Raw genomic sequence first — 24,688 nt, forward strand, 5'->3', positions numbered from 1 at the left:
GTTTATTCTTTTTCATAGTTGCAGAATATTCCACTGTGTCAATGTATTATAATTTATTTAATTTCCTATTAATGGGCATTTATATGGACTGCTCCCCTCCCCTTTTTTTTTTTTTTTTTTGAAATATATATTTTATTTATTTATCAGAGAGAGAGAGGGAGAGCAAGCACAAGCAGACAGAGGCAGAAGCAGGCTCCCTGCTGAGCAAGGAGCCCGATGTGGGACTCGATCCCAAGACGCTGGGATCATGACCTGAGCTGAAGGCAGCTGCTTAACCAACTGAGCCACCCAGGCATCCCATCCCCTCCCCTTTTTTTTAAAGATTTTTTTCTTTGCTTATTTGACAGAGAGAGAGAGATCACAAGTAGGCAGAGAGGCAGGCAGAGAGAGAGAGGAAGAAACAGGCTCCCTGCTGAGCAGAAAGCCTGATGTGGGGCTCAATCCCAGGACCCTGAGATCATGACCTGAGCTGAAGACAGAGGCTTAACGCACTGAGCCACCCAGGTACCCAGAGCTTAGACTGCTCCCCTTTAAAATCAGTACCAAACAGTGTTAAGGTGAAGATTCTTATACATAAATTATTGCGTATTTGTTTACATATATCTTCAGGATAAATTTTTTTAAATGTGAAATTGCTGGTGAATCCAAAGATAAACATATTAAAAATTGAAAGACTGAACCAAAATACCCTCTCAAAGGTTATGTTAATATATGAGAATATAAATAGTCACATAACCTTTTAATTTAAGTATAAAGCATAAGTATTATTAATAAATGCATTTTAATGTCTTGAGGCCTCACCAAACTTTGGTGCCCATCTGAAAAAAGGAACACTATTCTTGGCTGTATCCAAAGAGAGGTTTATAATCCACTCTCTGGACAAAGACTATGAGCTCTACTCCATAGATGCACTATCCGATTCAGTAGTCACTAGCCACGTGCCGTTACGTAGGCCCTTGAAACCATGGTTAGTCTGACTGCTGTGGCTGGACCAAGTTAAGTGCACCAGATTTTGAAGACTGAAGATTCAAGATTTAAGAAAGAACGTAAACTATACCATTAATAATTTTAAAATAATAAATTATTGAAAAACTGGGTAATAATATTTGATATATTGGGTTAAATGAAGTATTTTTTAAAGACTATTTATTTATTTGAGCGAGCGAGAGAGAGAGAGATTATGAGCAGAGGGAAGGGCAGAGTTCTGGAGAAGCAGGCTTCTCACTGAGTAGGGAAGCCGATGAGAGCCGGATCCCATGACTCTGGGATCATGACCTGAGCCAAATGTACACACTTAACTGACTGGGCCACCCAGGCGTCCCTAGGTGAAATATATTATTAAGTCCACCTGATTCCTTTTACTATGTGGCCACTAGAACACTTAACATTACATATGTAATGCATGTTTTTATTGGATGGTGCTGCTATGTGGAATACCTTTACATTTTAATACAATATATTCAATAACTATTAACAGCATGACGAAAGACAGACTAAGAAGTAATCACATTAAAGACAATTTAGTAATGTGTACTTAATGCAATAGATTTCATCTAATCTCAGTGCTGCTGATGATGGATGCATGTTTTAGTATTAAAACACCTTTTAACAACCATGCTAAGAAAAGATAAATGGCATTTTGCTGAAGAAGAAGAGACAAACACAGTAAGACATCCTGTTACTAAAAGCCTAAATTTAATTCACTTACATTATGAATTCTGATTAAATCATCATCAAATCTACTTAAATATAATGCTAAGTAAAAAATCAATAGGGATAATTATTTCCCCAAACGCAAATATTCCTTTTCTAAAAATAAATTATTTTCTAGCATCCAACTAACAAGCTGCCATGCCCAGTCTGACCAGGCTGATGCCATTAACCTGTTATCATTTAAATGATCGTTCGTCTGTGCTATGACATTTCTGGAAATCTTCTCTTTCCAACTCTATGGCAAACAAAGAGCAGAACCTGCTCACTAGTGGAACCCAGTATCGGTGATGACAGCTGGCATATCTATCAGCTCTTCCTGAGGTCTCATTTAAGGATGTTATTTATAATAGTTTCATCTAGCCGGGCCACTTGTTTAATCCTTCGGGGCAGAACACTAATGTATCCAATATGTCACTCTGGTGCTTGCAGAGACCAGTAAGTCCTGCCCAGAGAGAAACTAACAGGCCACAGGTCAGAAGCATGGGCTCTGCAATCAGACCACTTAGCTCAAATCCAAATTTGTGACTTCCCAGCTCTGTGCAGGCTGTGTGAGCTGCTTCCCTTCTCAGAACACTTTACAGGAATCAGCTCACCTAATCTGATACCCCTCTGAGATGGGACTTTTAGGAATATACACGTTTCACAGGTAAGGAAACTGAAGCACAGAAGTAAACTAACTTGCCCAAGGTCCCCGGTGGGGTGGGGGGGTGGTAAGTAGCAGAGTCAGGTTTCAAACCTGGACAAGGAAGCTCTAGAGTGTGGTTTTTGTTCTCTCCGCACATAAACTGCTTGGCAGTGCCTAACAGTGAGAGTTTTATAAATGTGATCACTATTGCTATTAATAAAGACCACCCTCTCATTCTGACCACAATCCTCACATTCATCAAGGGGTGCCTTGGTGGCTCAGTTGTTAAGCATCTGCCTTTGGCTCAGGTCATGATCCCAGGGTCCCGGGATCAAGCCCTGCATCGGGCTCCCTGTTCTGCAGGAAGCCTGCTTCTCCTTCTCCTACTTCCCCTGCTTGTGTTCCCTCTCTTGCTGTGTCTCTCTGTCAAATAAATTAATAAAATCTAAAAAATAAAATAAAACTTTTTTTAAAGTAGCCTCCAAGCCCAGTGTGGAGCCCCAAACTTGTTTTTGGTGGGGTGGCGCGGGGTGGGGTGGGGAGAGGGAGAATCCCAGGTCATCTCCACTCCCAGTGCAGAGCTGACATGGGGCTTGATCTCATGACCCTGAGATCAAGACTGGAGCCAAAATCAAGAGGCGAACACTCAACCGACTGAGCCACCCAGGAACCGCAGTCTCAAACTTTTTAACTCAACAACTAATTTGTAGTAATTTTAGACTTGTAGAACAACCGCATAAATAATAGAGTTCATGAATACCATTGCCCAGCTTCCTCTAGAATTAACAGTTTACATAAACACAGTGTGATTATCAAAATCAGGAAGTGAACCCAGGTATGATACTACTATCCAAATTATACAGCTCTCAAATTTCACCCATTTTTATCCTAGTGTCCTTTTTCTTTTCCAGGCTCTAATCTAGGACCCCAAACTGTACCTACTTGCGATGTCTCCTTCACTCTGTGACAGTTCTTCAGTCTTCCTTTGTTTTTCCATGACTCATTACAGTGTACAGAATAAAGCCCAAATTCTTAGCATGGCCATGACCTAGCACTCACCTACTCACACAGCCTTATCTACTGCCATTCCCCCCTATGCATTTTAAGTGTTTGCCAAAACAAATTAAATCACAGTTTCCAAAATGGCCACGTACACTCTCAAGTCTATGTTTTTAAAACCATTATTCTCTGTGGCCTTTCACTGGTCTGACTCTTCTAGTCTGCTTAGTGTGGAATGTGGATGGCGTCTCAGACACAGGCTTCCTGAGCAGCCTGCGCTCCCCCAAGGGCACTCAGGTGACCGGGCCACCAGGAGCACCTCCACCACAGGGCCTCCCACACAGCATCTGCTTTGTCCCTGCTGCCCTCTCCTTTTTTTGTATTTTTAAGGAGAAAGAGAGCATGCATGGGTGAGCAGGAAGGGGGTTGCAGAGGGAGAGGTAGGGAGAATCTTAAGCACAATCCACACCCAGTGTGGAGACCAGTGTGGGGGTCTAATCTCACATCCCTGAGATCATGACCTAAGCCAAAATTAAGAGTCAGACACTTAACCAGCTGAGCCAGCCAAGCACCCCACTGCTATCCTCTCCTGAGGACACACTCCTGAAGGGCAAAATGGGTCTTACATGGCACCCAATACAGTTCATTGAACTTCAGAAGGAATCTTATTTGGACTAAAATATATATATATATATATATATATATATATATATATATATATATATATATATTTGAGAGAGAGAGAGAGAGAACAAGTAGGGAGGAGGGGCAGAGTGGGAGAATTCCAAGCAGAGTCCCCTCTGACCAGGGAGCCCGACTCGGGGCCCAAACCCACAACCCAAGGAATCATGACCCCGGTGGAAATCAAGAGTGGGAAGCTCAATCGACTAAGCCACCCAGCTGCCCCTCCTTTTTAAATTTTAATTAACCATGCCTTACATTTTAATGTTTAGCTCCATTTAAACAGAATGTCTGTCTCTCACTTGCCTGTTGCCAGAATAAGACTTTAAATGTCTTTGGATTTATAGGCATGTGTGACTCTAAATCACTTACCAAAATGCTATAAAACCAGGTATATATACTCGCAGTGACCAAACCTCTAATGAACAGGTTAGTGAGGTTAGTTTAATAAATGCCTGGGTGGCTCAGTCAGTTGAACATCTGCCTTCAGCTCAGATCGTGATCCCAGGTTCCTAAGACCAAGTCCCATGTAAGGATTCCCTGCTCAGTGGGGAGTCTGTTTCTCTCTCCCTCTCCTGCTCCCCCTCTTTGTTCCCCCTTTAGCTCTCTCTTTCTCTCTGTCAAATAAATAAATAAAATCTTTTAGAAAATAAATTAATGTAAGAAAAAAACTTACTATTAAAACAAAATCCTGGTTTTTTTTCTTTCAACTTCATAAATAATAACCATGGTAAGTATGTTTTGATTTGGGAAAGAAAAGACTCATGTTCTCCTAAGTAACTTGCCATGCTAGAAAAGTACTCCCTTTTCCAACATTCACCCAGCTTCTTACACTGCATTATGTTTAAGGGTATAGCCATTTCTCCATACCTGGTGAGCATGTTAAGTTTAATGACATAATCATCCAAAAACATCTTCTGGCTGACTAATAAAAGGCTGGAGTTATCTTAAAGAAGAAGGGAGCACAATTCTTACCCTCAAGGGGCACACACATGTAGGTACCTGCCCCAATATAAAATTCCTAACAATAATGTAGAGAAGGGATTTTGTCCTCTTTCAATTCTTCTGAAGATAGTATATTTGCAACAGCAATACCAACAGGTAAACAAGAGAAACCAAGAAAATTAACACTTTCGAATGTTTACTATGTACCAGACATTTAATACATCATTTCAACCCTCAAACCAAATCTGTGAAGTAGGGATTATTATACTACTTAGTAAATGAGAAAAGTGAGTCACAGAGATAAAAGAACAACCAAAATCATACAGCCAGAGCCAGAATTTGAACCCAAGCCTCCCAGGATTCCAGGCTTCTCCCTCTAGAGAACATTTATCATCTCATAAAGCTACAATTTTGAAAGCACAGCACTAGGGAAAAATCTGTTCTCAACATTAAAGAGTAAGTTTGGCCCTAGAACCTATGCTCTTAACCATCCCACTAAAAACAAACCTGGATAAGTGTGAAGACATGGAAATTCCAAATATGAAAAAAGTTAAACAAATTATAACAACTTAGCCTGAGATTCAAGAAAGTGAATTTGAATAAAAAGATGGTGAAAAGTTGCTTTGCACTTCTGCAGAGTTAGAGAGAAATACCTATTTCCTGGTGAGTTTGTTAAAAACAAAAACAGATCAGTTAAAGTAGTTGTGAAATCTGATTCTCTGAAGTTACTTAAATATGAGACAGATCCACATCTGTCTAAAGGGAATTCAATGACAGGCAGTCTCTAATAAGGATGCAGAATTCGCTATCTGCCTAAACTGTCATAACACAATTAGTTGAAGATTTTTTTTCCATGTGCACCTCAATTATAAGTAGTTTCTTTGACAGGAGGCTTTGTGCAAATGATACTACACAACAGACATAAAATAAAATATTACCTATCTGTATACCATACATATACAACATATACAGGACTGAAGGTTTTCTTATAGTCAGAATCTGTTTTCTCATAAAAATTCTATTTCTCTTGGACTGAGCCTGGCTGGCTCAGTCGGTAGAGTGTGTGACTATTGATCTGAGGGTTTAGGTTTATGCCCCATGTTGGGTGAAGAGATTGCTTAAAAATAAAATCTTTAAAAAAATGTATTTCTCATTTCATTTAAGCACACTGTTAATATTCTCTGGAATCCTTCATTTATATATTCTTAGCATAGTGTATACATGTATGGCCTCATGAAAATGGACCAATATAATCCTATTCTAAACAAGCATCCAAAGTAAAACTGCTGTACTGTTCTGTAGAAATCACTTTTTATTTTTTTTAATTTATTTTTTTTTTTAAAGATTTTTATTTATTTATTTGACAGAGAAAGATCACAAGTAGGCAGAGAGGCAGGCAGAGAGAGAGGGAGGAGGAAACAGGCTCCCCGCTGAGCAGAGAGCCTGATGCGGGACTCGATCCCAGGACCCTGAGATCATGACCTGAGCCGAAGGCAGCGGCTTAACCCACTGAGCCACCCAGGCGCCCTAGAAATCACTTTTTAAAACTAAGACAATTTCAGGATGCCTGGGTGGCTCAGTCAGTTGGGCATGTGACTCTTGACTTCAGCTCAGGTCGTGGGCTCACGGTCGTAAGATCGAGTCCCACACCGAGCTCCAGGCTGGGCATAGAGTCTGCTTAGGGTTCTCTCTCTCTCCCTCTCCCCTCCCCACTCTTGCTTTCTCTCGCTCTAGAAAAAAAAAAAAATCCAAAAAACAAAACAAAACAAAAAACTAAGACAATTTCAACTATCTTCTTTTCTTTCAGGAAAATGCAGGTGTTATTTAACCCATCCCCTTACAACAGCAAAACAAAAAGGAACTGAACTACAGCATTTCCATTTTAGAGTAAGAAAAATGGAGTCCCCAAAAGGCCACAGACACTGTTTTTGTTATTTTTCTGATCCTTAAAAACAGAATCATCAGAAGACATATAGAACTGACATAACAGCCAAAATGTAAGAGCTGTAACATGTTAAAATCTTTTCTAAAAAGTAACTCACCGGAGTTTCCTTCCTTTGCTGGCTTTCCTATCTACTTTCTTGTGGATTTTGCTTCGTAACTTCTGGATCGCAAGCCACTGCCTGGGAAATTCACAAACAATATTATGTATCATCACTAACAGAAATAGTAATACTTATTGACAAACTGGAATTTTTCTCATTGCGGAAAGAAATCATCAACCCACATCAAGTTCCTCAAGATAGTCTGGGGCCAAAGCGACTAATCAATTGAAGAGGATTTGTGCAATGAGAAAAAAACAAATGGCAGCTGGGAAATTCTACAGCGAATTTGGTTAACAATGCTCCTTAGTATCTAGAGTTCCTGTGACAGGCACTAAATCTTGCAGTCCACAGGAAAAGCCAGCAAACTGAGTAGAGAGCTGTTTGCTTTCAATGTTTTATAGCTGTGCAGGATGTTCTATTACTGACACTACAACTGCTGTTCAGTTTGAATACAGGAATTCTTCAATTTTCCCTTTGTTAATACCAAGTGCTTTTTCTGGCACTTTCCAATGTTTGCTAATTTTTTTGTAATTACCCACCACTGACATTAGTTTTGTGGCCATTTTGTGTATTTAATTTTCATTTCATCTGTCGTATTTAAGAATGTGCTGCTGAGAGGTAAGGGTTCCTTCCCCCCAATACAGTCTCAATACGACTGTCGCACCTACAAAAAAAAGTTGCCAGTAATTCTTTACTACCAAATACTGAGTCAGTCTTCAAATTTCCTGGATCATCTCACTTTTACAGTTAGTTTGTTTGAATCAGGATCCAAACAAGAGTCACATATTCTGCAGTCATTTCAGATGAAAAGGAATTAATTTTTCAAAGAAAGGATATTGGTGAAGAAAAATCTTCATAAATTCCTCATATGAACAAATGTGGAAAAAAAAAAAAGAGAGAAACAGCAAAAGCTAGTCATCTTACCTGATTTATACAACGAAAACTCAACATCAGAAAAAAATAATCTAGGGAAATCCAATTACTGTAATCTTAATATAATCTTAATTACCATAATCTATTTTATTGTAAAGTCAGATAAATGTACAATATAATCACCATGCAATTTGCTGTATCACATTAAATTTATAGTGAACAGCTCTCTATAGCATTCCAGAGATACACAAAATATCAACAATATCCTATCCTTAAACCCAAATAATGTTTTACTCAAATAAAATTATTTCATCAACACAAATTTTTCATTGCGTTCTCAAAATGCTGCTTTGCCCAGAATCCCATTCTGGTACTTGCAGCTTTTGTTTCCTTTCACGCTTTTGCAAATTATGGCTCATGGCTATTTAAATGTACACTATTCATTAGGTAGCACTCTAAATGCCCTTTTTATTTTCCAACTACAGGATGAAGCATACACACGAGCCTTCCTTCACTACTTTACATTCTACCCTGACATCTGGGTAATGCTGCCACATTCCGTTTTTAATTGTGCTAAGGCTTTTACTGAAGGGGTGGAGGTCTAAATTAGGGCAGATTCAAACAAAGCAGATTCAACTATGAGCAAGGAACCTGTTGTGCACAGTGCCACATTCTGACAGCTGAGAGCACACATTTGGGTGGCTGCTTTTTATCCAGCGGTCAGAGACCGATACAGATACAATCACAGCCCAAATCAGGGAGCAAAGACCATAAGAAGGACTTTGAAAAACAAACCCTAAAACAAAGACATAGGTGTTTTATAATCTCTTATTCAACTGTTTTAAGGCAAGGTATAGGATTTCCATCACCTTGTCTTGCTTAACTTTTTTTTTTAATGTTGCTTAACATTTACAATTACGGAGCCAATCGCTGCCTCTGAGGCAGAATTAAGGGGACTCAAAGGGAGAAACTATTATATAGGCTGCTTGTACAAACAGAAAGCCATATCTAAATTACCTTCCCATGGCCACTTGATCATTGGGATCCAAGGAGCTGGTTTTCCGTTCTATGAGTTCTCGAAGGAGCTAGGGGAAAAAGGAAAGCAACGGATTTATTTATCATCTCCCAGCACCAAGTGACTTTAAAAGGGCACTGTAGGAATTCTGAATGGCACCGTGACAGCTCTAAAACTACAATTAATAAGGGACAACCCAGTGGCAAGAGCATGACTGAATTCCCATTAACCCTTTCATATTTATATATCTTTAAAAAGGTGGCTACAGCAATAGCTGAGAACAGAAGTCCATTTGGAAGACTTATTGTACTGCAGTTCATTTCAAATGGATCAATGAGTGTGCAACATTCCCCTCATTGTTTTTATGATTAGTTTTGTCCATCTCATCGACACCAATGGAGAATCTTTAAAAGGTCAGGTGGGAAAGGCTGTATGGCAAAAAGGAAAATGCATCAGCTTCTCACCAATAGGATAATGGTACATGGTTAACTTCTGACCTATAACCTCCAATAGTCAGGAAGGTCTTCCTCAGGCAAAAGCCTTTATTACATATAATTAAAAGTACGAACTTCATTCTCTTGCTTTCCATGGCTGGTACTCCCCCAAGCTTACTATGAAGAGATTTACCCACATATGACACCAACACAGTCAAAGCCATGACAATTTTATTTATTTTTTTTTTAAAGATTTTATTTATTTATTTGACAGAGAGAGATCACAAGTAGGCGGAGAGGCAGGCAGAGAGAGAGAGAGGAGGAAGCAGGCTCCCTGCTGAGCAGAGAGCCCGATGCGGGACTCGATCCCAGGACCCTGAGATCATGACCTGAGCCGAAGGCAGCGGCTTAACCCACTGAGCCACCCAGGCACCCCGCCATGACAATTTTAAAAGGGATCCTGACAGAAGTCGTATGTGTGGACCTGCAAATACAACACAGAGAACCAGTCTCTCGTCCCATACAACGAACTCCATTGGCCCCCTAAATGACTCTCCTACTCTCCTCTTAGTCCTGGGCGGTCCACTGCACACAACCAGAGTGTAAACCGGTACCTTTCACACAGACTTAAGAATTTGCATTGGGTCTTAAAGTCCTAGGTGAAGAGAAGTAATGTTGAGAAGTAATGTTGAAAAGTTAGGTATTAGGGGCGCCTGGCTGTCTCAGTTGGTAGAGCGTGTGACTCTTGATCTCAGGGTCGTGAGCTTGAGCTCCACGATGGTGTGGGGCCTGCTTAAGAATAAAGAAAGGTTAAACATTAAAGGAGGAGAGTTTTAAATTGTGATAATAATACTGGATACATCTCTCCCATACAAATGCTGTGTGCAGAGAAATAGCAACAGAGATTGAAATCCCAAAAGTCTGAGAGAAATATAAGGGGACACACTAAAATAATCCTGCTCATCATCTGTCAATTAAACAGGTTGGACTTTAAATTTTGTTTCTAAAAAAAAAAAAAAAAAAAAAAAAAAATGATTCTGTAGGTGAGGCATAGTAGCAATACAGATATTTCACCACTTTAAACAGCTGACGTCTGTGCGAGGATAGAGGAGGAGGAACAAATTTCTATGAAGGTAGTTCACTCTCTGATTTTCATTTGTTTATGTAAGTAGGCACTGGAAGAAGTAAAACAAATTTATAGAATTGTTCATTTCCATAGAAGATGAATCTTTACTGCAAAAGAGAAAAGGATATTTCAATCACAATTAAAAACCCTCCTGTGAGGTTTCTTCATTTGCTTATTTTGGACATTACTACTACAGCAATTACGTTTAAAAATGTGGGGACCAGAGGCCACTGGTTTATTATCACTAGAAAACAGCAAGCTATTTCTCTACACTGTTTATCTGATTGATTCCCAACATCTTTCTGGCAGCCAATCTATCAGTTTATCTCTCCTACTTCATCACAGTCACTTCTGGCAGCTAAATACAAGATCCAAATCCAGTGTTACACAGACATACGACACAGTAAACCCGTGTAGCACTGCTACTCTGTAAACAGCTGCCCTGAAGGCTGAGCCAAAATGGGCTCCTGGTTCCTAGTCAATGTTCTGTCAGAAGCATGGCTGGGGGGGTGGTGTGTGTGACGGTGGTGGGAAGGAGAGGCTGATAAGGAAAACAGAAGAAAGAGAAGAAAAAGAAGGGAAAGAAAATATGAAAAGGGACGGGAAATAATGAAGCAGCTACATCTCATTGCCCTTACCTGTTCCAGCCACAGAAGAGATTGGAACAACGGTTCCTGGCTTTCCTAATCGCCTCTGATCCCTTGAGACTGGGGCTGTCACAACCATGGGGAGCAAGTGCTCACGGAAGTCTGCCCTAGCACAACAGGGGTGATCCTCCGCAAGAAAGCCCCATATGCCCTTCCCGAAGACTGGAGACTGAAGCCGCACGACTATGGTGGGTCTGTTACGTTTGCAGTGGTCCCTCCATTCAAACACTGAGTTGGTGCAGCATTTTCTCTCTGTACTTTCCATATTCTGGGCTTCATTTTCACTACCCAAGTGCCCTGCACAGCTACCCTTAGTCATTTGTAACAAGGAAGGTGGTTTTACTGGTCAATCTGGCCAAGTCTACTTTATTCAGTCCAGTGAGGCAGAAGATCATGTTGCATGCAAGGTAGGAATAAGAAAGTGGCCAAAAGGGGCGGCACTTGGGTGGCTCAGTGGGTTAAAGCCTCTGCCTTCAGCTCAGGTCATGATCCCAGGGTCCTAGGATTGAGCCCTGCATTGGGATCTCCGCTCAGCAGGGAGCCTGCTTCCCTTCCTCTCTCTCTGCCTGCCTCTCTGCCTACTTGTGATCTCTGTCAAATAAATAAATAAAATCTTTAAAAAAAAAAAAAAAAAAAGGAAAGAAAGAAAGAAAGGAAAGTAGCCAAAAGGGATGCTTGGGTGGCTCAGTCAGTTCAGTATCTGCCTTCGGTTCAGTATCTGACCGAATGATCTCAGGATCCTGGAACTGAGCCCTACATTGGCCTCCCTGCTCAGCAGGGAGCCTGCTTCCCCCTCTGCCTCTGCCCCTCTACCCTGCTCCTGCGCTCTCTGACAAATAAGTAAAATCTTAAAAAAAAAAAAAAGTAGCCAGAAAATACAAGTAAACCAACTATTCCCATGGCTACTGCTATTTCCCACAGCTAACACAATCACTGGGTTTTAATTTAATTAGGAAAACTGCTTTCAAAAAAGTTACTGAAAAATTAAGCTTTAGGAATATTGCTGAAGAATTAATTTTGCTTCTCAGTTCAATTTTTATAGCTTAACTTTATGAATAAACTTTTCTATTAAATACAGGTTTCTGTTACAGTTAGTGGAGCTTTTTCTTTTCAACAATAATGATGTAGTATTTCTAATTTTCTTTGTGACTCGGAAAATGGAGACATGCGTGAAATATTTTTGTTCTAGTCTGTTTTAATCCCAGGGTCAGCTCACAAAGGCTTGATTGTTTCTCTAGTTCCAGGGGAAAATCATAGATGTTAGGTTTCCAGGTCAGCCCACAAAAACCTACTTAACCCATAACAACATACATGAGGCATAGCGCTGATGGTACTGTTCAGCATCTAATCAGCATTTATAATACTTTGTCTAGAAATATGCACGCCAGAATCAGTTAAAAATGGCAGATTGAACACATTAGTTTATCTCTTCTCCCTTCTCAAGCCCTCTAAAAGACAGGAGAGGAATAAAACAAATGTATTAACCCACGAGAAAGAAGAGAAAGGGAGAGTTAATGAGAGCAGATTTTCATAAATTTTTCAAAGACAGGAGACGGAAGAGTAAAAAGCAGTTATCACCCAAGTGCCCAGAGGGAATAAAGGTGAGGGTGGAACTAATTAGGCCCACAGAATCCCTGTAGGAGGAGTTCTGGCAGTGGCAGTTACCACAAAGAGGGAGAAGTGGGAGGGGACAGCGCCACTGGGCCTTCTCCATTATCCCACAAGTGACTGACTATACCCTTTCTCCCCACCTCACAGGGAGACAAGTTTTCTTCTCTGGAAAAACTGAGCCCCAGAAGCTCCAGAGAAATGGCTCTGAGGCACAGGAGGCTGGAATGAGGTAGAAGAAAAAGGTGCTATGCCAGTCCCTGGGAACTTCTGCCTGCTTCCCTTACCCTACAAACAGAATGCCAGCACCCTGACACAAAATCTCCCACGCAGGAGAGCAGAGAAGTATCTCTTGGAGAAACTGCATGGTTGATCCTTCCACTCCCCAGAAAATATCTCCAAGTTCTGACATTTGAAGACTATTCCAAACAAGATGTTAGTTCACAGAGCAATTTTAGTTAAAGGAGCCAAAAAGCTCTGCTCAGGTTTCAGAGGTACTCTGAATTTCTTACTACTAAATATGAAGAGAGTTAAGGACCACTGGCATCTGCGGAAAGGCTCAAACAGACCAAAGCAGATAGGGAAGAGGGGACCCAAAAGAACAACAAAGGAAACAAAAGAAACCTAAGAAATGAAAGAAAGAAGAATGGAAAAGAAGATATATTCCTGTAAGAACAGGAGGATGTGAGTAAAGAGTAAAACAAGAAATTAAATACAAAACAGAAAAAAATAAATTTCAATAAACTGGAAAAGAAATATACAAAACCCCTTCAGCTATAAAACAAAAAGGCAAAAGGATAACAGACCCTTGTTTATTTGTAAGAGAAGAAAAAAATCTAGAGGACAATCCAGAATGTCAAACATCTGACTAAGAAAGGCTAGGAGGACATAATTAGAGAAACAGTAATGAAAATTTCCCAAATCGAAGGACAGGAATGAGCCTGAAAAAATCTAGTACAATGAATGAAAAAAAGTCCTTTCCCAAGACACATCAGCATGAAATGTGGAACACTGGAAGTACAGAGAAGATCCTAAATGCTTACAGAAAAAATAGGTCACATATAAAGAGGGTGACCGTATGTCCCAGTTTACCCCAGAGAGTCCTGGTTTACGCCTGCTGTCCTAGTATTCTTTTTCAGGCTAGTACCTCAAATGTCCCAGTTTTGGCAAGAGATTATATAGTCACCCTACATATTCAGAAATGAAAACTAAGTGGGACTAGACATTTCAGTAGCAATATCAAGTAGCAGAGGACCGCAGGGCAATGCCTTCAAAATTCTGAGGAAAAGGACTTTCGACTTCAAATTCCACACACAAAGGATTAACCAAGTATGCAAGTTACACGGAGACATTTCACACGTGTAAAGAGACTCAATGGTTTACTCCTCACGCGCCCCTTCACAGGAAGATGTGCCTCAGTAACATGAGCGCGTGTGACAAGAAGGAGGAAGACGTGAGACGTCAGAAAACAGGTCCAACTCAGGAAAGCAGCAAAAACAGGCCCTGAGACTACTGACAGCGGAGGCACAAAGAACAACTGTTCCAGAGAGGAAGAGTCCGGAAAGCCCTAGAAATGAGGTCTCTGGGTTGGAAAAGGTAGAGGGAGTGGGGAAATGATAGGTTAATTTATGCATTCAAGGCATTTGGTCTGTGTGGGGGAAAAATAGCAGGAGATATACAGAACACTAAGCGTATCTTGAAAAAGGCATTATTAGCTCTAGGAAAAAACAAGCATCTAAGGAAATATAATCATAGTACATTTACTTAGTCGTAATATCATAAAAACTGACTTTTCACAAAACCATGACAGTAAGTACACCAGGGGTATGGAGAACGGGAAGCATGGAGGCAGAAAGCCCAGGAAGGCCCACACCTCACCACTGTGAGGGAAGTCAAGAGATGATCTGATAAATGTTTGAACGTGATAAAACAGTAGTATAAACCTACTATTTAAAACCTAAATAAAGGGGCACCTGGTTAAAGCTTCTGCCTTCAGCTCAGGTCATGATCCCAGGGTCCTGCGATCGAGCCCCACACTGGGCTCTCTACTCAGCAGGGAGCCTGCTTCCCTTCCTCTCTCTCTGCCTGCCTCTCTGCCCACCTGTGATCCCTGTCTGTCAAATAAATTAAAAAAAAAAAAAATCTTAAAACCTAAATAAAGTATTAGAAGTTTTTGCCCTCCAAAGCTTCTCAGCAACGTAACGCTTTATCATACCTTGGATAATACGTGACCCAAGAAGAATATGTCAGGATTTATTTGGCAATGTCCAGACTATCCAGTAGTCCCCGCCTCAACCCTGGTTTTAGTTACCCACAGCCAATTGCGGTGCAGAAGCAGATGGTCCTCCTTCTGATGGGTCCTCAGAAGGTCCACAGGAGCCTGACACTATGTCATATGGCTACGTCATTGCCCTCACTACGTCTCATCACACAGGCATCTTATCATCTCACATCATCACAAGAAGGGCTAGTACAGTACAATAAGATAAAGACCACATTCACATTTTTATTATAGTATATTGTTACAAGTGTTCTATTTCATTATTAGCTATTGTTGTTATTCTCTTATTCTGCATAATTTATAAATTAAGCTTTATTCACAGTATGTATGTGCAGGAAAAATGTGTATTTAGGGCATGGTACTATCCACCGTTTCAGTGATCCATTGAAAGTTTTGGATCATATAACCTGTGGATCGATGGAGAGGGACCACTATAGGTGTTCTGAAAAATTTTGCCAGTCTACAAATTCACAGAGTAATTTTGTAATGTCCAAAGGCGAAAAAGACAGGAGGATCAAGGATATATTGATTAAAGCCCTTACATTGTCCTGCTCCTGTGAAAACAAACAAACAAACAAACAAAACATGGTAACACCCTAGAAATAACAACAACACTTATTTTGATTTGCTGCTGATAATGCCAAGCAATTGTTTACAACTTTATTGAGATATAATTCACTTACTATATTAATTCACCCATGCAAGAGGTATATAATTCAGTGTATTTTGGTCAATTCAGAGAGTTGTGCAATCACTACCACATTTAATCTTAGAACGTTTTCATCCCACTAAAAGAAACCCCAAACCTATTAGCTATCATTCCCAGTAAGCCCGACCCACAAACTCCCATACAATTAGTGATTAAGCAATCACTAATCTTTCTATCTTTATGATATGCCCATTCCTGACATTTCATATAAAATGCAATCATACTATTTATGGTCTTTTATAACTAGTTTATTTCACTTAACATAAGTCCCAAGGTTTATTCATGTTATAGCATATATCAGTACTTCATTCTTTTTTACAGCTGAATAATACTCCACTGCAGAGCTACACCATATTTTACCTATTCATTAATTGAGAGATATCAGAATTGTTTCCACCTCATAGTTATTAAGAATAACGCTGCTATGGATATTCATGACAAGTTTTTGTACAGACAGGTGCTTTCATTTCTCTCAGGTAAATACGTGGGAGTGGAATTGCTAGGTTACATAGTAACTCTAGGTCTGACACCTTGAGGTACTGCCAGCCTGTTTTCCGAAGCAGGTACATCATTTTACATTCCCACCAGCAGTGCTGGACAGGTCCAATTTTTCTACATCCTCATCAGCACTTGTTATTGTCTGACTTTTTGATGACAGTCATCCCAGTGGGTATAAAGTATTATTTCACTGTGGTTCTGATTTGCATTTCTCTGATGGCTAATGAGGTTGAACATCCTCTTGTGCTTACTGGTCATTTGTATATCTTCTTTGGAGAAATGTCTACTCAGATAAGCCTTGGCCATTCTTTAATAAGGTTGCCTTTTTATTATTGAGCTGTAAGAGTTCTTTATGTATTCTAGATATGAGTCCCCACACTCTCTTTCTCTAATAAATAAAATCTTTTTTTTAAAAAAATTACCCTTCTTAAAAACCTATTCCGAGAGCTTGAATTTAAAAAAAACAAAACAGGGTGCCTCAGTTGGTTGAGTGTGTGACTTTTTTTTAAATTTAAATCCAATTAATTATCATATAATGTATTATGGGTTTTAGAGGTAGAGGTCAGTGATTAATCAGTCTTATACAATACCCAATGTTCACTACATCACGTGCCCTCCTTAATGTCTATCACCCAGTTACCCCTCACTTCCAGCAACCCTCAGTTTGTTTCCTATGACTATGAGTCTCTTATAGTTTGTTTCTCTGTTTTCATCTTGTTTTATTTTTTCCTCTCTTCCCCTATGATCCTCAGTTTTGTTTCTTAAATTCCACATATCAGTGAGATCATGATAATAATCTTTCTCTGACTTATTTTGCTTAGCATGATACCCTCTAGTTCTATCTATGTTGTTGCAATGGTAAGATTTCATTTTTAATGCCTGAATAGTATTCCACTCTATGTGTCTGTGTATGTATGTGTACACACACATATCACATCTTCTTTATGAGTATCTGACTCTTGATTTTGGCTCCAGGGGGTTATGGGATTGAGCCCTTTGTCAGGCTCTGCATTCAGTGGGGAGTCTGGTTGAGATTCTCTCTCTCTTCCTCTCTCCCCCCCACTCCATCCAATGCATGCTCCCTCTTTCTCTCTAAAATAAATAAATAAATAAATCTTTAAAAGAAAAAACAAAAAATCCAAATGAATTAAAAGATCTCATTCTTTGGGGCGCCTGGGTGGCTCAGTGGGTTAAGCCGCTGTCTTCGGCTCAGGTCATGATCTCAGAGTCCTGGGATCGAGCCCCGCATCGGGCTCTCTGCTCAGCGGGGAGCCTGCTTCTTCCTCTCTCTCTGCCTGCCTCTCTGCCTGCTTGTGATCTCTCTCTGTCAAATAAATAAATAAAATCTTAAAAAAAAAAAAAAAAGATCTCATTCTTTTTTTTTTTTTTTTAAGATTTTATTTATTTGACAGATGGCAATCACAAGTAGGTAGAAGCAGGCAGAGAGAGAGGAGGAAGCAGGCTCCCTGCTGAGCAGAGAGCCCGATGCAGAGCTCGATCCCAGGACCCTGAGATTATGACCTGAGCCGAAGGCAGAGGCTTTAACCCACTGAGCCACCCAGGGGCCCCTCAATCTGTCTTTGAAGGCCAGATCAAATGCCATCTCCTCCTCCCTGCAGCCTTCTCAAACTCCTCCAAACTGTTATTAATTTCTCTCTCTTCTTAATTCTTTCATACCTCTTCACCAACCATGTTGGTTTGTTTGTATTTCTGTCATCCCGTCTACCTGGCTGTAAGCATCCCGAAGGCAGGGTAGAGTCTGACTCAAATGCTCACCTCCCACAGAACTCTGCACTCTGCCTTGCACACAGCGCTTATTCAAAACCATTTCTAAAACGACAGTTATGTAGCCAGCATTCTTCTAGATCTTGTGATCAGAGATGAACAGCATCTAGCTTCTGCAATGGCAAGTACAATAATTACAGGAAGAGAAATAGAAGAATGGAGAGAAATCAGGAGGTGTGAATAAAATTCAAGAAGCATCTTAACGCTGATGTTACAAATAACCCACATTTGGTTACTAAAATAAGAAAATGTATACCTGGAGGCTACCACTAAAAGTCAGCCTGACTCTGCCTCGCTGCCTTTGGTGTTTAAGGATTTGATTAGTTTTTCCACTTTCTGATTCAGTGCTACACCATGCCTCCACTCCAGAGTGAGAGCCAAGTAAGGCCTACAATTTTGAAGGGATGATGAATTCATTCACTGAATAAAGTAACATTGTTTTCTCAGCACAAGTTCTAAAATATTTCAAAGGCCGTAATATTTCACTAGGCTTGGCCATTTGGGTTAAAATTTATTAGTCAAAACAGAAAACTTTCTCATCAGATCCCATATATTCCATTAGGCATGATATATAATGTCTCCCAATGTCTAATTATTAACTGGGAGTGTAAGTAAATCACCATCAGTATTAGGCCCTGATGTGTGCAGACACGGTTAAGAATTAAGCATTCGAATACTAAAGAACTTCTTCTTTTGACAATTTGCCTTTCCTTTCTTTTTCTTACAAATAAAAACAATTTTATAAGAATCAAGTGACAGCATTTAGCCATTCTTCCTAATCCATACTAAAGTAACAATGTACAGAGAGAGAGTTCTATTGTTCAGAATTTCCAACAGTCCCCATTTCCAGTATTCTGCCCCTCGATTGCCAGATGGATGTCCTGGTATGTGTCCTTTTTTTTCTTCTATCTTTAATAAAGGTGGAAAGAAGGGTTATATATCCTTTGGGACCCCAGCTCAGTCACTGACTATTTCTGGGCATTCCTGGGCAATGTTTTTTTACATGGCATCAAACAATGTATCTTTTGTCTTGGAAGAATAAGGAGGAAGTCATTCAGAACTAGAGAAAATTTTACTGAAAGGATTCACAAGGAAGAAACCAGAAGGGTAGTACTAACTTGTGCTCTGTAATGATGTCCTGTAGGGATGAAAAGCCCAGTGAAACAAACCTTTCCCTGTCTTTCCGACATTCTCCTTCTAGCATTTAGATTCCAATAATTCTTCGGCCCCACCAGATCAATAACCCATTGATCCTGAAACCTTTGCAGCATCCTGCCTCTTCCCCTCATGTGCTTATTCCCTCCTTCCTCAGGTGGAAGTGACTCCACAGTCCATCAGGATAATCACTCCTGGTATACACTCTCAACTTCCTCGAAAGATGTAATATCCCTTTGTCAAACAGAGTCAGATCCCTTGCGGATTGATGGGTCTTGGAATTCAGAGTTTTGAGCATTTTAGGAGGATAAGACAGTGTATAAAATACAAATGCCCCAGCAGAGTCTGGGATGGCACCCTAACGTCAAACACATGAATATTTCTGCAGCAAAATGTATGAACCATCCCCACTAGGTGAGATAAATAAAGCCTTACAGGTTTATAATAGCTTTGTGACCTTTTACATCAGATGCTGCCACCACAAAAGTTTGACAAACTTAACCAAAACAAAGCAAAACACAAAACCATGAGTTTTCCTAACTTTTTAAACTTCAGAAACACGGTAAAGGGATTATGTGCCTGCACTCCCTTGGCAAAATCCCCAAGCATGTTAAATCTCAGTACCTGCATCCATGCAGCTGAACTGGCTGGAGAGAAAGACAAGACTGTGAGAACTGGTCTCCCCCATCTCAAGTCATCAGCATGACCTCATATGGATCTTCGGTGCTACCTGACAATTCCCCGGCAGGTTTCCCCTCCACTCATTCTTCCCCTCTGTCAGGGAACTCTGCCATACCTCCTCCTTTCTCAAACCTCCAGCCCCTGCCACATCTTCTCACTCATGGCTTCCTAATTCATAAAGTATAAGAAAACAAAACAAAAAAAAGCACCCAGATGATAATTTCCACATGCTTCCACTGTATCTACCTGCAAGAGTACCATATACACTACCTTCTGTAAGAGTGCTTTATATATTCTAGATACCAGTCTCTTACCAGACATATGATTTGCAAATATTTTCTCCCACAAATATTTGTAGGTCTTTTCACTTTCCTGAAGGTACCTTTTGTAGGACCAAGGTTTTTTATTTCAATGAAGTCTAATTTATCTATTTTTTTTCTTTTGTCACTTGCACTTTTGAAGTCCTAACCAAAGCTCATGGAAGATTCACTCCCATGTGTTCTTCTAAAAGTTTTATAGTTTTAGCTTTTACATTTAGGTATGTGATCCATTTTGAATTATTTTTTGTGTAGGTATGAGGGAGGGCATCAACTTCATTCTTCTACATGTGGATATCCATTTGTCCCAGCACTATTTGTTGAAAAGACAAAAGATGGTTCACTCCCTGTTGCATTGTTTTGGCACCCGTACCCAACTGACCATAATGTAAAGGTTTATTTCTGTATTCCACTGATCTATATACTTAACTTTATGCCAGTACTATAACACCTTCATTACTGTAGATTTGTAGTAAGTTTTGAAATTAGAAAGAAGGAGTCTTCCAATTGTTCTTTTTCAAGATGGTTCTGGCTCTTCTGGGTCCCTTGCATTTCCATATGAATTATCAGTTTATCAATTTCTATAAAGAGGCCATTGGGATTTTGATAGGGATTGTACTGAATGTGAAGATTAGTTTGGGGAGTACTGCCACCCTCAGAATATTAACTCCTCTACTCCATGAACATGGGATGACTTTACATTTATTCAAGTCTTCTAAAATTTTTTTCAACAATGTTTAGTTTTTCATGTACAAATATTTCACCTCCTTGGTTAAATTTATTCCCAAGTATTTTATTCTTTTGGATACTATTATAAATAGAAGAGTTTTCCTTTTCAGATTGCTCACAGCTGGTGCACAGAAACACAAATGATTTTTTGGAGATATATTTTGCAATTTTGCTGAATTCGTTTATTAGCTGATAGTTTTTTGGTGGCTTCTTTGGGATTTTCTATGTATAGGATATATATAGGATCCTGCCATCTGCACATAAGAGATAGCTTGGATGCCTTTATTTCTTTTTCTTGCCTAACTGTCTGTCTAGGACCTCTAGTACAATGTTGAGTGTTAGTGGCAAGCATAGACTATTTGTCGTGTTCCTAATCTTAGAGGAAAGCATTCAGTCTTTCACCACTGAGTAGGTAAAAATGAATATTCATAGATGTTCTTTAGCAAGTAAAACAGTTCCCTTCTATTCACAATTTCCTGTTTGGTGGTGGTGTTTTTTGTTTTTGTTAGCTGTGTGTTTTTATCACAAAAGGGTTAATTTTTTTTCTCCCTGCATCTATTAAGGTGATCATGTGGTTTTTGTCCTTATTCTATTGATATGGTGTATTAACATTAATTGATTTTTGATGTTAAACCAACCTTGTGTTCCTGGGTTAAATCCAACTTGGTTATGGTACATAATCTTTTTTATATGTTGCTGGATTGAGTCAATAGTACTCTGTGGACTCTTGCATCTATATTTCTAAGAGACACTGGTCTGTAATTTTCTTTCCTTGTGCTGCTTTTGTCTGGTTTGGGTATCAGGATGATACTGTATTTCCTCCTTCTTGAAACACTTTTACATGGAACCTGGGAAATCACTCTTCCCTCACTCTCTTAACTTACTTTGCTTCTTCTCAGTCACCTTTGCTGGTTGCCCTTCATCTGCCCAACCTCTAAATGTCTGAATGTCCCAGGTCTCAGGGTTTGAATCAATTCTATTTTCTCTCGCTTCATTCTCTATGTAATCTCGTTCAGCCTCATGGTATTAAATATAATCTATATGCTGGTGGTTCTCAAATTTAGTCAAGCCCAGACCTTCCCATGAACCCCAAAATTACAGATAGAATTAACCTCTTCAAGAACTCCAACTGAATGTTTTTGAGGTAATCTAAAATTAATATAATAGATGATCAAAATAATTAAAGCCAAAACAGGTCCACGGAGGAAAAAAAAGCTTAATAAAACCAAAACTACATTCCAGATTTCGCCTCCAAATTAGCTTCTCTCATTGCTTTCCCCATCTCAGTAAATGGCAATTTCGTCCTTCCAATTGCTCAGGCCAAAAACCTTCAAGTCATCCTGGACTCCTCTCTTTCCACATCCCGTATTAAATCCAACAGCAAATCCTGTCGGTTCACCCTGAACAAAAATTCAGAATCCAACCACTTAGCACTCCCTGCAAACCACCCTAGTCCCAGCTACCTCCATCTCTTGACTGATTATCACTAGACTCTTAACTCGTTTTGTCTTTGCCACCTTACCCCCTACAGTTTATTCTCAACACCAGCCAGCAGAGAGATTCTTCTGAAATATTAGTCCAATCATGCAACTCCTCTATTCAAACCCCTTCAGTGGTTTCCCATTTCAGCCACAATAAAAGCCACAGTGCCGCAGTAGCTTACAAAGATCTACAGTACCTGGCCCTGCATTACCTCTCTTCTCTCTTCTCATATCACTCTTTCTTGCTACTCCACTCCAGAGACACTGGCCTCCTTGGATTTCCTACAGCGTCCCACTCTCCACTGTGCCTCAGAGGCTCTGCACTTGTCATTCCATTTGTCCCCAAGTCTCTTCCTCCAGGCACCTGCATGGCTGCAATATATTTCCTTCAGGTCTCTGCTCAAGAACAGCCTTATGCCCTGAATTTCCTACAAAAATAGCAACCATCCCATCCCTACCCTAGTATTCCCTTCACCCATACCCAGTTTTAGAATTTCTTATTATACAGTCACTATACATTTCCCTTTTCATCCCAGCTCTAAGCTAGAATGGAGGCTCACAACAACAAAACTTGCCTTTGTCGTAGCCCCTAACAGAGTTTCAAAAGAACTATGATGAGGAAAAGTTCTATACTTGCATTGTCCAGTAGTGTAGCCACGCAGCACTTGAGGTATGGCCAGTATGACTGAGGAACTGAATTTTTAACTGTAATCTATTTTAATTAACTTAAATTTAAATAGCTACACGTGGCTAGCAGCTACTGCATTAGATAGCACAGCACAGCCTAAAATAGCAGTTACTCAGACACAGCAGGTAGGCAAATATTTATTGAATGAATGATGCAAGGAAGATAGAAATCTGAAGGCTTTTTTTCTCCTTAACTTTCTGTTATAGAAAATTTCAGAAATACACAAAAGCAGGCCATAGCACTCTCTTATCACCAATACCTATCACCAACATGAAGGCTCTGCTAGCCTGAAGTAAGTTTCAGTGGCTACTGGCATCGCAATCGAGCTTGTAACAATTACTACATTCTTAGAAAATAGGGATTTTATATTATCCAGAGTTTATATCAAACAACATCTCTTAGAATCTTTTATTTAATTTTATTTTTTAAAGATTTCATTCTTTATTTGAGAGAGAGAGAGAGAGTATGTGCCCTCACACAAAGCTGGGGGAGGGATGGAGGGAGAAGGAGATAAGCAGACTCCCTCTGAGTGCAGAGCCCCAAGAGGGGCTCCATCCCAGGACGCTGAGATCATGATCTGGGCCAAAACCAAGAGTCGGACAGACGCTCAAATGGCCGAGCCACTCAGGCACCCCTCTTAAAGTCTTTCAGAAGTTACAGAAAATGACTTTGGGAATCAGATCAGGTATACGCTGGGAGAGAAAATGGTATGTTAATCAGTGCAGACACCAGACAACTACATGTATGTTTTTGTATCAAGGACCCAATTACTCTCTTTCACCATTTACTTTCTCCACACGAGTTTTTTTTTTTTTAATTTTATTTATTTATTTGTCAGAGACAGAAGGAGAGAGAGCGAGGGAGCACAGGCAGACAGAGAGGCAGGCAGAAGCAGAGGGAGAAGCAGGCTCCCCGCCGAGCAAGGAACCCGATGTGGGACTTGATCCCAGGACCCTGGGATCATGACCTGAGCCGAAGGCAGCCGCTTAACCAACTGAGCCACCCAGGCGTCCCTCTCCACACGAGTTTTAATGAAGTCACACTCTTAAGGAGAAGCTGTGTGACCATACAAATTAAGAGAGAATCTCACTCCTTTTGGGATGACACAAATTCCTTGGGCAGGGATTCTGTCTTTATAAACCTAGCATCTGGTATAGTAAGTGTTAACTGAATGAAGTTCATAACTGCATAAAAGCGTCAGAGTGCAAACAGATATACTCACTGGACGTCCAATATCCTAAACAGATTTATTCTGAAAAGGAAATTTTCAAATGGATTTTCAAACATGTCAGATCAAAGGGCAGCTTAATATGCTGGAAAGAAAATCAAACCAGGAGCAAGAATTCTTGGATTTCCATGCCCCAACTCACTAAGTGGGGTGATCCTATACTACTCATGTACTTGCTTTAGGCTCCAGTTCGCAAAAAGTCAGTCTGGCCTTGATGTTCTTCAAAGATGCTATCTAACCTCTCCTTTCTACGCCAAATCATTTTCCCTATCATTGACTTTAAAGGAGCATGATTTAATAAGAAGACATCATATTTACTTTAGGGAACAGGTAGCATTCCCCATTCCTGAGAAGTACCAAAATCTTCACACTGGGCCACTAAAATACTGCTGGAGTCCTGTGTTTGATTTATACTCAGCCGGCTG

At 40.0% G+C, this 24,688-nt stretch overlaps 1 protein-coding gene across 2 annotated transcripts in view; it reads right to left on the reverse strand.

Moving 5' to 3' along the window:
• The window catches only part of AATF (apoptosis antagonizing transcription factor), a 99,266-nt gene that overhangs the window by 24,574 nt on the left and 50,004 nt on the right, over nt 1–24,688 (reverse strand). The window contains exons 9-10 of one of the 2 annotated variants that reach the window (XM_032320809.1): nt 8,899–8,966; nt 7,006–7,086 (exon numbers count right to left, since the gene is read on the reverse strand). In XM_032320809.1, coding sequence (XP_032176700.1) covers nt 7,006–7,086; nt 8,899–8,966 — 149 coding nt within the window. Of the gene's footprint in view, nt 1–7,005; nt 7,087–8,898; nt 8,967–17,743; nt 18,098–24,688 lie in introns of those variants that run through there. The other variant, XM_032320810.1, reaches the window with a different exon arrangement.

This window comes from Mustela erminea, chromosome 18 (genome assembly GCF_009829155.1).
Source record: "Mustela erminea isolate mMusErm1 chromosome 18, mMusErm1.Pri, whole genome shotgun sequence".
NCBI classification, from domain to species: domain Eukaryota; kingdom Metazoa; phylum Chordata; class Mammalia; order Carnivora; family Mustelidae; genus Mustela; species Mustela erminea.